Source organism: Saccostrea echinata, unplaced genomic scaffold (assembly GCF_033153115.1).
Source record: "Saccostrea echinata isolate AGI-Se365-2 ecotype Australia unplaced genomic scaffold, CSIRO_AGI_Sech_v1 ptg000022l, whole genome shotgun sequence".
Classification (NCBI taxonomy): Eukaryota; Metazoa; Mollusca; class Bivalvia; order Ostreida; family Ostreidae; genus Saccostrea; species Saccostrea echinata.
Window position 1 is genome coordinate 6,262,120 of NW_026889771.1, and position 14,811 is coordinate 6,276,930.

General features: G+C 34.7%; 1 protein-coding gene across 1 annotated transcript; it reads right to left on the minus strand.

The window, feature by feature from the left end:
* Positions 1 to 298: 298 nt before the first annotated feature.
* On the minus strand, positions 299 to 12,474 carry LOC133190659 (uncharacterized; the record flags this gene model as incomplete). The annotated part of the gene is made up of 6 exons (XM_061326351.1): positions 299 to 2,231; positions 2,323 to 2,406; positions 3,006 to 3,089; positions 3,178 to 5,485; positions 5,627 to 5,684; positions 6,308 to 12,474. Coding segments are annotated over 6 exons (8,751 nt in total), but the record flags the coding sequence as incomplete, so codon positions are not given.
* Between the last annotated feature and the right edge of the window lie 2,337 nt (positions 12,475 to 14,811).

A 14,811-nucleotide genomic window follows, 5' to 3' on the forward strand; every position in this document is an offset into this window, starting at 1 on the left:
TCGTGTCAACTAAAGTGTTTTAAAAAACTGCTTTTCTTTTCTTTCTTTTTTTTAAATTAAGGTCCACTGACCCTCCGACAACTCTCTCTAGGATAAATGACCAATATAATTTCATTATAAAATTGACAAAAGGCAATTTCTGTCAAAGTTTTTTCTGCACAACATGCTGATTTTTTTTTAATGAGATTTCTTTTGGAAAAATTAATAGTATGAAACTAAAATTTTATATGCGTGAAAATAGAGGATTGATGAACCTTAAAACAATATTAGTCCTTAAACTCAGAAAAAAAGAAAAGTATCATGGGTAAATTGATTTATTCCAGCAGTATAAAAGTGTAAAAGAGCTTAAAAAACACTTTTTATGGATTTCTTAGATTTTCAACAATGACAACAACATTTTTGCTAAAAGTACTCTCCAAATACACATTTCAATTAAAATCATACATGGCACACTCTTTAGTGCCTTATTATACAGCATATTTTAAATTCTCAGACAAGATTAAATAAACAAAATATATTTAATGTGTTCATAGTGCTCAAAAATTTGTAGTATCTCCCTTAATATTTCACAACATGGATTCAAAATGTAAAGAACAGATCAGATAATCACAATGCCAGTACCATATATTTCACTCGGTTATATTTTTTCAAAAATAAAGGATGATACAGGTTTTAAGCTCGACAACAAACAGAAACAATATCCCATTCAAATCCACAAATAAAATGTAACTTCTGGTGTACTCTCTACTTTAGAAATTCAATCTCAAGTTTTCTGAAAATTATAAAAAAAAAAAAAATCATGTTTTGATGTATACCTTAACATTGTTTTCACCAAAAAAAAAAAAAATCACTTTACAATTCATTAGCAAAAATTGACATAACCAATTTAACCAATTGTTACAAAGTGAACCTCTGCTATATAACAAATATATATAATATTTGTTTTGAATTTAAATAATTATTATGCTAATCATTGTTCATGTACGCAGGTATAAGCCATACAGAAAGATAGAAATAGCACTAAACTGGTTTCAAAGTATGTGAAGGTTATAACCTCCTCTCATATAAACACTTGAGAACACGGAGTCTATTACATCTGAGATTGTCTTTTAATGTATAATGTTAGATATATACCCGTAACTGCTGATAAGAAAATTAGCTGAACACATCTGGTATTGGCTGATAATGCAAATTGCATAAAACAATGCATATTTTGTTTCCAGTATTTTTCTATGAACACACTGATTGAGTGGTAACAGTCTACTTCAGATTCAAACCTAAAAAGACATGGGACGGAGAATAATCAAGAGGTAATTATACAAAAATCAATGACAAAAAAAGCAATGGTGTAGCATATCTAGCTATTAAAAACACACACATATCTTATTTACAAAAGAATTTCTTTGTCTTTTGTGATATTTAAAGCAAGGCTGAAGTTTTTTCATCTTAAAATCCAAACTAACAGTATGCCAAAAATATCAAACATGGCAGTAGAAAGTTTGAATTTAAAACAAGAGAGAAACATACAGTTGATTACAAGTATATACATCCTGAGACTAAACTAATTTACAAGAATGCACCATTCAACATAGGTTAATATGCTGCCGTTTCAACTAAACTACATCATGTACATATAGTAACTTTCATAACAATTTCACATGTAAATACTGTATACAAGGTTATCTTTCACCCTATTTTATTTTTGCCATTTCACACTTTCAATTTTGCCTTATTTTAAATTTGCGCAGACACAGTTGTGTTTGAGAGATGGTGCTGTTTTTTTTAGTTGTTTTTTTCCCCCAAATCTGCCCACCTGCAACAAAGGGGACAATAAAACAGCGGCAAAAATTTTCCTGTATACAGTATTTATTTTTCTACAATTTTTCAAAGCCCATGCTGGTATTCCTACTAAGATAAATTCTTTACAAACAGTACTGTTCATGATACTGTCACATGGGAATATCCATTATTCTACAAACTAATAAGCTTGTGGCTGCAAAAAGGGCTGAAAAAAGTCCTTCTCTTTCCATAGCTTTTCATCCTTTGTCCTATTTATCTGTTTGGGATTTTTTTCTCCAATTTTTCACCATAATTCATGGAGGAAAAAATTCTGCACTAGGTATTTTCTGTCTTCTTTTCCTGTGTTGCTTCAGATCATTTATCTGATGGCAAACAGTTCTTTTACTTCGGCATCTTGGCTAAAACTTCATTTATCTTCTGTGTCATCAACTCTATGATATTAAACAATGCTCAACATTAGTTAATTCACACCAAAATACACATATTTGAATAAACTCAAGAGTTCCACATCACTAAGCATACCCTCTGTAGCATGATATTCATTCACTGCCTTTGTTATTTCTCCCTTACAGTGCTGCAGTTCCTGCTTTGCTGTCGTCACTTCAGCTGCAAAATATAACATATATACTGTGCACAAAAAAATATAAAACAGCGAGAAGTAAAATAAAAACTAGCGATACTGTGAGCACAAGGCTCAAAAAATAAAATAATACCCCCGCTCCCATATACATGTAACTGGGAAGTCCATGTTTTGCTGTGGGAAACTTCAAATATCTGTGCGATCATGAGAACTCAAAACATAAAATAAGAGGTGCATAATGGCATTATTTAATAAAGATTCTGTGAAAGTGTCATTAAATTTTAATCAGTGGTATAGAAGGAACTGGGGATAAGAGATGGGTATCCCACATCACAGAAAAAGTTGCAGTGTCTCCGTTTTGCTATGGGAAACCTCTATTTATCTGTCTGATCAAAAAAAACAATAAGAGGTGCACAATGGCACTATAAAATATAGATTCTGTGAAAGTCTCATTAAATTTCATCCACTGGTGTAAGAGGAGTTGCAGATAAGAGATGGGTATCCCCAAGTGTTACAGACTTACGGAAGGATAGACCCATTTGTAATAAATGCAAAAAGTCATTGCTGCAACCAGTGAATCTATTAGAATTGACGACACATGTAATACATTTGAAAATTCATTTACCTCTTGTTTCCTTAAATTGTTCATACAACCACATCACAGAGGCCATCATATTCACACAGGAACCTACCACTCTTTTTTGTACTTCTGAAAAAAAAATTACATGGATGTTATTTTCTAAATGTATTTATTTCAAACTGGTTGCACACAACATAATATTACTCAGGGAATGTACCTGCAGGCCCATTAATCCTCTGTGCTAACTCTGCTGCAGATTCAAGGAGACTTTTACTTTTGTTTGGTTCATTGGAACAGGTGTTCATTCCTTGTTTGCTGGATATTGCATTGGTTGCAGAAACAGGAGTATTCTCATTTGAAAGATGGTTTTGTTTTCCATCATTTTCCTGTGCTAACAAACTTTGCTGTTGGCTGTCAATTGAAGAATCTGACTTTGATGGATTAACACTTGCTGAATCCACACAACCTGGATTGAAGCTGGACACCTTTTTACTGGCTTTCTGAAGAAAGCTCTGCACATCCCTGGCAGGGCTAATCTTCTCCACTTGTCTAGAAGATAATTGATTGGCTTCACTGACTGGACTAACCTTAGCTTGCCCACTGGTTGTTTGGTTGGTTTCACTTCTGCTTAATATAACTTGTCCACTAGTTAACTGGTTGTTTTCACTTCTGCTCATTTGTGGTGAAGCACCCTGGGTGTTAGAATTTTGACTTGGCTTTGACTGATATATCTGACCACTGAAACTAGACTGGTCTAATCTACAATTATGATTACTGACTGGTTGATTACTAACTGTCAATGCTCTGTCAGAATGCATTCCTTGGCCATTATTTTGTCTTTGAGAAATATGACTGATTTGCTGTTGGTGGGTAGATTTTGAATAATGAGTGGTGGTGGAACTGGTAACAGAGGTCTGCATGGTTGGATGCTGATGCTGGTAGAAGCCCATATTTTGCTGAGAGGAATGATTGCTGGCTGATATAACTTGATTGGCTAACAAGTTCAGATGAGCTGAAGCAATCATAGTTGATGGAACCTGATTATCTGTGGTAATGTTTTGATGAGCTGGGGATATAGTAGATGGCGGCACTTGATTGTACATTTGTTGCTGTGAAAGATGCATTCCAGATGGTTGAACTTGGTTGATTCCCGTTTGTTGCTGTGAAAGATGCATTGCAGAGGTTTGAACTTGGTTGATTCCCATTTGTTGATGTGAAAGAGGCACTGTAGAAGCTTGTACTTGGTTAGTTCCCATCTGTTGCTGTGAAGGATGCATTGTAGAAGGTTGAACCTGATTGGTTCCCATTTGTTGCTGTGAAGAATGCACTGCAAAAGTTTGAACTTGGTTGGTTCCAATCTGTTGCTGTGATAGATGGACTGCAGAAGATTGAAATTGGTTGGTTCCCATTTGTTGCTGTGAAAGATGCACTGCAGAAGGTTGAATCTGGGTAGTTCCCATTTGTTGAAGATGAGGATGTGTCATAAAGAACTGGTCATGATTGGTTGGTCCTACCTGAGCAGGAGACCCAGTGGAATGTTTATTCATACAAGCTGCTTGATAGGGTGGAGGTGGAAGTCTCATCTGGTGTCTTGTATGACTTTCCACAGATTGCTGTAAACTAGATGCCCTTTGCTGGTTTATTTGCAGCTCTGATGACTGTGTGACATTCTGTGCCATTAGCCTATTTGCTACTTGCTGGTGCAATGTTTGTATTACAGATGGGTTGTTTTGATAATTGACATTTTGATGAGTTGTCCTGTTTAATGGATTTTCATTCAGATTCAATGTTTCTTGTGATCCCATTGACCTCATCAAAAACTGAGAAGAATTCTGAGGTCCAGAAAATGTCATTGATGTCTGAATGTTTAAATTTGGTTGCTGATAATATGCTGCATTTCGTTGCTCTTGATACCTCTGGTGCAGGTCTTTTTTGAAGTTTTTAGCTGCCATCAAATCATCACTGACAGATCTTGTGTTCCGGATCTCAGCTGCCACATTATTTGAATTTGGATGAAAACTTTCCAGAGATCTCCTTCTGGTTTGATCACTTTGAGTACAGCTAGGAAGCAGGAAGCTGTTTCGCATTTGAGCAGGAGGTGGCATTATATTCTGAACCTGTTGGGCTCTTAATGATGGATGAGACATTCCTGTAGATAGAGAATCAGTGGAACCCTGTGTCACATGATTATAACCTGTTCTCTTGGCAGCATTCTGCCGTTGCACAAATTCCACATTAGTAACTTCTAAGGAGTTAAATCCTCCAATAGTAGTAGAAGCTTGCATCCTTGTGGTTGGTAAATCTGTTGTAACTGTTGACTGATTTGTAGTTACCTCACATTGACTATATCTCAACAACTGTTCTAATTGCCTAGGAGCATTTGTATTTTGTACCGATTTTTTCCCCATTATGTCATATGATGAAACTTTAGCAGTTGGTGCATTTTCATTTCCAAGAGTATGCCTTCCTCTTTCATCAGTTGATGAGTTTCTCCTGTTGCTTTGGATATCTAACATATTTTCTTCCTGAAAAGAGATGAATGAATAATATCTTATTTAAATTACACAGATATTGCCAACTTCATCTGGGTATAACAAAACACAAATTTATCAGATTCTCACACTTTGATGTATGGGCATTATAAAATACAAATTGATTAGATTTACCTGTGTTCCAAGTGTCTCATCGCCATTTCCTTTCTTTGTATTTTTTTCCATATGCAAACTGAAAAATTATAAACAAAATACATTAAATGCCTTAATACATATTATTTGCATACAATATACAATGTGCTGACTGAATGTATTGATGTGGCCCAACTCAATGACTTCTAAGATTTTCGTCAATAAAAACTGTTGCACTCTTACAAATAAAATTTATGATGATAAAACTCTCAACTGTTTTTATTAATGGTTATATACCCTTATATAATGAAAACTGAAAAAAAGGATTAAATTCCTTGTCAAGAACAGTGACCTTGTACTGTAACAGAATTTTTGTCTACTCTTGACCAGCATTTCAGTTGTCTGTACAACTCACAATATGTACATCCTAAATCAAGAATACAAGTATTTTTGTGACAGGAAGTTGTTTCTATATAAAGTTGAAGTTGGATAATGCTAATCCCTCATACTGTGACCTTCTATGTATTAAACTGACTTAGGAAAATACACAGTGCTTAAGTTAATAAAAATTTTTCACTCTAATTCTTAGTCAAACTTTTCAAAACTAAAAAATCAATCCATTTTATTATGTTATAATTCAAATACTTTGTGATTTAAAACTGAAAGGTTCAGTATGTTGTTTACCAGAATTGATTTTTTAAAAAACTTTTTATGGATACTCACCCTAGACTACTTATCTTTGCATCAACCAAGAAATTCTTCAGTGTAATCAGGTAATCCCAGATCTTCCTGACCTGAGGCTCCATGTCACCCACTGCAGGCTGGGGCTCAGTCAGAAGACACTTCTTCTCATCAAGTTTCATCACCTCACTATCATAGTGCAGCAGGAATCCACAGGGATCAAAATATTTACTGCACAAATTGCACCTTATGCACTGCAGTTTTGGATCCTTGAATTTTTCTGGCTCCAGAAAACCAACAGTCAAGCTGGCATTTGGATTTGGCAGCTGCATATTTTTAAAAGACTTGCGGTGGGTAAAACCAATAGGTTTGAAGTTCTCCAGATTCTCTCTCCTCAATTTTGAAAGAAAACTGAGCACTCGCTGTGCATCTGTATGATGTTGAAAATTTTCATTTGCATTCAATCCTAAATTTCTATGGCCTGGCATAATTGTTGGTAGGTTTGATACAAAGGGTTTATCAGTTTTTATGTTGTCGGGTTCATCACAAGGTTCAGATATATCTGAATAAGGAGTTCCCCTGTTACTGTCTGTTCCGTAATCTGATGATGCTTCTGTTTCTTGGGAATTGCTAACATTAGTTGCTCCACTATTACTTTCTGTCTGCAGTGAAGTTGTGTTTGTTGTGAACAACATTGGAAGTTCCTCCTCTGGTAGAATTTTCCTTGCAGTTTGTTCAGTCCCTGTACTGCCACTTACATTGGGGGTTTCTGGTCTACTGCTTGGGATTGTGTCTTTTTGACTCTCTTGCCCTTGCAGCGTGTTTGTATCAGGAATAGATAACATTGGGAAGTCCTCTTCACTCAAAATCTTTTTGGTAGTCCGATCTGTTCCTGGGCTGCTGTTTTTACTAGGTGTCCCTGGTTTGCTGCTTGGTATAATCTCTCTTTGAGGTTTTATTTTACCAGGTGTTGGTGCACTGCCAATGTCTTCTTCAGCCACATATGGGCTTTGGGGTATACCACAATTGTAGTACATTATCCGTATGTCACTGTAGTCAATTTGATCTTCTGTTATGGTACCCAAAGGGTTTGCTGGAGAAAACAATTCTATATCTAATAGGTTCTTAGCAGGCCCTCTTGATGTTTCTTCAGTGACATCTTTCCTCACCTCTTCATTAATGGTTGGTTTTATTATGTTTTGTTTACTTGTCTTGGCACAGTCCTGAGAAAATTCCACTGTTTTGTCTTGGATATTAGTTGCCTTCTCTTTGCCATCTACTTGGTTTCTCTCTTGGTGATTTTGCTCCCTGTTGCTAGAAGCATTCCTCTTGTCTGGCGATTTTGATTCTAGATCAATTTGAAGATTTTCATCATCAGAGGCAATATCTGCATCTTCTACATCTTCATTAACATTTCTATACTCTTGCAGATTTAGGCTCCCATCAGAAACCTGAATTTCATCTGTTTCAGTTTCTCTTCTAATGGCATTACTGGTAGCTTCTTTAGTTGTTTCCTTTGATGAATATGCCACTTTTTCAAAATTTGTGTCATAAATTTCTATTCTACCAGGTACTTTTTGCAAAATGCTTTTGGCAATAATATCTGTTTCACTTTGTTTACTTTTTGGCAATGGCTTTTTAATTTCTTGAGTTTTAGTCGATTCATTTGAGGTTTTCTGGGTTGATAAATTCGACAAGACTTTCCTTTTCCCTTCATCTCTACTTTGACATTTAAGTTTTGAGACTCCATGTTTATTCACAATTTTACCATGAAGAGCCTCTGCATGTACTCGATGTTTCAATTTTTGGAACTTCTCTGATTTTAACATTTTCCTTCCACCTGTGTGCCCATGCTTTAATTCCATGCAAGTTCTTTGTCTTACTTCCTTATTTTTCTCCAGAACCTTGAGCTGTTCCACAGACAAAGTTCTACTTTGCCTCTTTCCTCCAAGAGGGGAAATTTTAGGAACTTCATCAACTTTTCTTCCATTTTCTTTGTCATTACCATCTGCAACTTGACTTCTTGAGATACTGTTCTCTGTGGTTTCCGTTTTTCTATTTTCAGAGCCATTTTCTTCCTGTCCTGCTTTCTTTGATGGAGATGATTTGTCTGTTTCTGAAGTGCTCTCTGTGTCATCAGTGGATTCTTTATCACATACCTTTGTTGACTGATCTGCTGCATTTAGGGATTTGCTTGGTTTACTTGTAAGAGCAGATGCAGTATTTTTTAGCAGTTTATTTGCTGTTTTAGTAGTAGTTTTTGAGGATATCATTGCAGATGACTTCATTTTGTTGTCTTTTGTGAATGAAGAGGTTCCATGTTCTTTACTTTTCGTTTCTTTTGATTTCAATAAACCAGAATGAGATCTTTTCAGTGGAGCATCTGGTTGAAATAGGTCTTCTTGATCAATCAGTTTAATCTTCGGTAATTTTTGATTTTGTTTCCTTGATTTCTTCAGTATTTCTTTGTTGTTAAATTTAGAAGAATTCTTATCATTTCCCTTGGGTGCCAGTTGTTTTCTTTCAGTATCACTTGTATCGGTTAAGTTTTTAGTACAGGCTTTCAGTGCTTCTTGATCTGTTTCTTTGTGGTTTTCTTTATCTTTCTTCTTTGCTCCTTCTTTCAGTCTTGATTTGGAATTTTCCATGTCACTTGATTCAATAGAGGTTGTTGATGCATCTCTTTTCTTGTCCTTCCTTGACACAAGTTTTGGCAAAGTTTCATCACAGATAGTATTTGTTGAGGAATTATGCCCACTCTTGTTTTCTTTCTTAGATTCTGGTGATTTAATATCTTTAGTATTTTGCACTTTTATTGTGTGTGAACTGAGTTTAGGTGGTACTTCACTTAACTTGGGTTTAAATTTATCTGTTCGTGTCTTGTTAGGTAAAATCTTTTTACCTTTTTCATCAGGTTTATCACTGATTTTGTCTTTTGTTGCTGTAACATCCACTGAGAGTTCCTTGGAAGATTTATTCTCTGGTGTTTTGGATTTAAGACTTTTCTCACTTTTGGTAGCACTGTTATCCTTTTTCTGACTAGTGTCTCTCCTCTTCTGATCACTATTGGTACCATCTGAACAATCTAGAACTGATGTACAAGTTTGTGAACTTTCTACAGCAGAGTTGAAGCTTTTTTCTCTAGGAGACTTCTCCTGAAACTCCTTCCCACCTGAACAATCTACAACTGATTTACAAGTTTTTGAGCTTCCCATAGCAGAGTTGAGGCTTTTTTCTTTAGAAGACTTTTCCTGAAACTCCACACATGATATGTTAGTTATCTCGGATTCTTGATCTTCAGCACTCTTCATTATCTGTGGTTCATTCAAAGCATCCAGGCTATTCTGCATTTCACTGCGACTTGATTTATTGTGATCAATCACTGAAGAGTTTGTTGTAAATAGGCTATGTTTCACAACTTCGCTGTCTCTCTCTTTTATTTTTCCATTAGAGACCTCAATGTTTTTGATTGGTGTAGATGTTTTAACCATTGCTTGATCATTAGGTCCTGATGATTGACCATAATTTTTTCCCGCTTCATCTACTGAATCATTGGATAGTTCATCATAAAAATCAGCTATGTTACTAAGTGCATTATCTGATTTTTGATTCACTGACTTTTCCATGCCCATCGCTTTCATTGTCTCAACATTGGATGATAATTCATTAGATTTTGGTTGAATCACATCTTGGTTTGTCTTGGAAATATTGCTGGAATTTCCTTCTTTATTGGAAGCCTTAGAACTTAATTCCTGATCAGAATCTGTGAATTCATCAAATGACAACAATCCTAAGTCTGAGGAATCAGAGTTCAGCTGAGGATTTTTTTCAACTTGTATTCCAAGAGATGGCATTTGTTCTGTAGGAGCAGTTTCTACTGTGCTTCTGTTTTCAGGTTCTTTAATCAAAGCAATGCTCTTCAACAAAGAAGGAGGTAATTGTTGCTTTGAAATATTTATTGATAACTCAATGGATTGTTTTACCTTTTCTTGAGTCATATTTTCTTTATTCAGCATGATCTCATTTGCACTCTCATGTGTCTGTATGATTTTAGTTTCAGCCTCCGGAACTTTTATTTTTTGTGATTCCCTGTTTTCACTTGCAAGGTTTGGTGTTGCTTTCTCTTGAATACTATTACTTTGATGTAAACCTAATTGACAGTTCATATTTGGAGCTGCATTTCCTTTACCCATCTCCAATTCAATGGAATTATCTGTAGAATCCATCCTCTTGTTGACTCCTCCATCATCTAACTTTTGTCTGTTTTTCAGATTAATCAAGATCTTTTTACTTTTCTTTGCACCAGTAAAGTCTGACAGATTTTCTTTGTCAAATCCTTCCAAAGAATGTTTTCGCTTTTTAGCACTACATGGTTCTTTTTTTTCTGCTAGGTCTCTTTCACACACTACATTTCTCTCCTGATCTGAATGAAGAGAAATTCGTAGATTTTCATGCAGAGATGATGGATGCTGATTGACATCTCGAGATATGGGAAGACTTGTATTTGTAGGTGATTTTGGCTTAATTTGAATAGTTCTGTATTCACTCTCCACTGCTTGACTCTTTGTTATTTCAGATGTAGAAGATTCTCCAATTTCTTTAGAAGTGATTGTTCCATTTCCTAGCTCCAACTGACTATGCTCTGCAACATTTCCAACAAGTTTTCCTAACAGATCATCAACATTTGCCAGCATTTGTTCTTCCTTTTCTTTCTCATATTTTTCATACTCTCTCCTAACAAAGGCCTCATTTCTGCTTGGTTTTCGATCAAGAAATCTTCCACGCTTGAATGTCTTTTTTTCACCTACATTTTTATTTCTCTGTGATGGTGAAATTGTTCTCTCTCTGCGAATAGGTGTCTTGCTTCTACTTCTTTCTGAGTTTGGACTTACACTTCTTGATGAAGACCCTGATCTTGATGAGGACTCTGTTGATGACATACTACTTAAACTTCTTTCTGATTCCCTCCTTTGAAGTCCATGAGATTGATTTTTAGAGGAAGGTGATCTTTCATTGCTTTTCCTCTTGTATCTTGCATTACTATATTTGGCAGGTGAATAGCTTCGTGATCGACTTTTTGATCTATGAGCTCTGTCACCTGACCTCCGTCTGGAACTTCTTTCACGACTTTGTGATCTGTATCTCAATGGACTAAAATACCTTCTTGATGGACTTCTTGATTTGTATCGTCTATCTTCTCTCCTGTCTCTTGATCTTTGTCGACTGTTTGATCTGTATGCTCTATTCCTTGATGGACTTTGTGAACTTGATGGAGTTCTTGATCTGTAATCTCTTCTTTTTCTGTCTCTTGACCTTCGCCGACTATTTGACCTGTATGCACTACTCCTTGATGAACTTCGTGAACTAGATGGACTTCTTGTTTTGTAGCGCCTGTCTCTCCTGTCACTTGACCCCTGTCCACTATATGATCTGTATCCACTATTTCTAGAAAAACTTCGTGAACGTGAACTTGATAAACTTCTTGACCTGTAACGTCTCCTTGATGAACTTTGTGAACGTGAACTTGACAGACTTCTTGTTCTGTCACGTCTGTCTCTAGATCTTTGTCTACTACGTGATCGGTATCTACCATTTCTAGATGAACTCCTAGAACTTAAACTTGATGGACTTCCTGATCTGTAGTATTGTGTTCGTAAGAATTCCTTGGAATTTCTCTGATATTGATATGATTTATATCCGTCATTTCGGAAAGGACTCTGAGAATGCGTACTTGATTGACCTCCTGAACCAGACCTGTATCTTACTCGATCTTGAGTTCTCAATCCAGAACTGCTTCTCGTTTTCTTTGACTGGTACGGGTTAACATCATCATAAGTATAATGTCTTTTCCTGTTTTGATTGTCATACTGGAAGGGACTGTTGTTACGGAATTCTGCTGACCGACGATTGTCTTTTAATATATTTTTTGGGTAATATTCTGACGTAGACTGTTCCAGGCTCTCAAGAAATGTTTTAATTGGAGAGGGATTTCTGTTTCTGTTTTGGAGAGAAATTTTGTGTGGAAGTCCTCTACCTTGAAAATTAAGCACACCTCTACCTCTACTGTTCAGATTGCCTCTTGTTCTTCTGAATGATTGATCATATTCTGTTGTATTAAATTCCTGCACAGATTCATCTAATTCATCAAAAGGTCTGACTTTGCGAAAATCACGCTGATCTGAGTTTACTTTTGTCCTGGAATAGCCATAGGTACGTGGTGAATAGTTAGGACTGTCCCTTGAATAATCACTGTCATAGCTTTTTGTTAATTTCTCTCTTCCATAGTAGTTGTCATATTCCTTCTCTTGGAACGCCATGCTATTTTTTACATCTGAAAAGCAAAAAAAAAACAAAAAATTAAAAGTCATACGTTTTGCAAAAATAAAAAAAAATTAATGTACAATTGTAAATTGTTTTAAATTCTTAAATGTTCTATACTAAATGCAAAGAAAGGGTACCCTACATTGCTCACCCAAGTTCCTGACTAATGAATGTGTACATGAAAACCCTCATAGTTAACACAAACTTTACACACCTGTTTTCATATAGATGTACTATTGTTTTAATATACATGAAACTAACAGAAATCATATTGTAAATTATTCCTTTGTTGATATTTTACTTGCTTTTATCATTATACCACCCTCTGGGAACCAAAATTTGCTTATATTCAGGTCAATTGTTTCACATCAAATCAAACCTGACACAAAAGCATTGGGGAAAATAAGGGAAAAAATGTCTATAAAATGGTCCTACTTCACCTTTATTTTAAACTAGTATTTCCATCATAAAACACTTCCCTATTATCCAAAATAAAAAAATTCATCCTTAGGATACTGAAAAAATATACTTTTCAATTGAAGGTATGAATATCAAGGATTAACATTGGGTTATTTCCATGACATATTTCTATTTTTACCAGCAAATGAAAATAGAGTCTAAAATCTGGTTCAAAGTTCAAGGTTACTGGAAAATCCCCTCAGTCTACAAAAAAAAAATTCCATCATGAATGGATATATGCCATGATCATGGTTCACTAATCAACCATCAGATTTGGAGGAAAAGGGGTCTTTTTCCATCACACTTACTGATTACAGTTTATTTCAAGTTCAAAAGCAAAAAAAAAAAAAAAAAAAATCCATTACCTCAAAAGGTATTATGTACTGAAAGCTAAATCCCATTGAAATCTTGGTAACCAAAGAAGGAAAATAACCTTGAAATAATAATCTGACACCTTGGTAAAGGTTATAGGGCTTTTCCCACAGTCAGGTAAATTCCATTGAATTTCTACCACAATAGTCACTGAACCATAAAACCCCATTATAATATTCTAATAGTTAAAGCATTTCTACCACAATATACATTGATAGAAAGTCACTGAACCATAAAATCCCATTATAGGATTCTAATGGTCAAAGCATATAGTTAACAAAGATTTGTTTACTCAATTTCTAGATGCCATGGTTGCAAAAATAAATTTTGTTAGTACAATGAACCAGCCAGCTCCACTTAAATTATCTGAAGAATCTACTTTATTGAAAGAAATAATTTTCTTTGTTGGTGCATACAACAGAGGTTGTTTTTTAAAAATCCAAAATCTAAAAAAAAAAAATTATTTTCATTTTTATTCGTTTTAGATATTGTAATCGATAAAAAAAAGTTCTTTATAGGTCATGTTATGTGTACTGGTCAAGGCAATAAAACACTTAATCTGACTGCTAGCTTGCCCAGCATTCCCGAAGTATCAATCAACAAATTCTCACAATACATTCCCCCATTCTCACACTGCAAAGAATAACATAAAATATGAAGTTTCCACTTTTAAAAATACCAATGTCGACAAGTTTTCTTCTGGGAAAATTTGAAGAGAAATATTTCTCTTGTCAAAGAAAGAGGTTTTTTGGAATGACAACCTATGTAATGCTGAATAACAAAATGTCTTCAGGGTAACTGTAAAAGAATAAGACATTTTTGAAGTAACTACAAGATAGGTTTTATAGATTATGTAGATGTATGCATTATCTTTTCTAAATCTAAATCACATTCTTGGCAATTTTCATCATGATTAAATGGATACAACCTTAGCTTTAAAGTGATACATATAAGATAACTTATTAAGGGTACATAGTACTACATACCACAAACAAAAATTCAATGCATGGATTGATATATATTTTTTGACTGCATGATTTTGAATGGAAATGACATAAATAATCAATCCCTAAAATATAAAGAAATCATGAGTTTTCTTTGGTGCTTAGATAAGCAACTTTGTATCATTTTCTATGTAATTCTATACAAAATTTTGCACATATTTTTGACATTGTGACAAAATCTTACAAAATTCTCCCACTTTACCCAGAAAATATCATTCAGCTAGGTTACCTATTTGAATGTTATTCTTAGAGAAATATTGCTGATTTCTGTAAAAAGTTTGTTTGTGCTATTTATCCTTAAGATAAAATTCAATTATTAAACCAATCCTTGAGGGTATAATTAAGTATGTACAGAAAATTAAAAGATAGCATCACTCTAACAAAAAACAA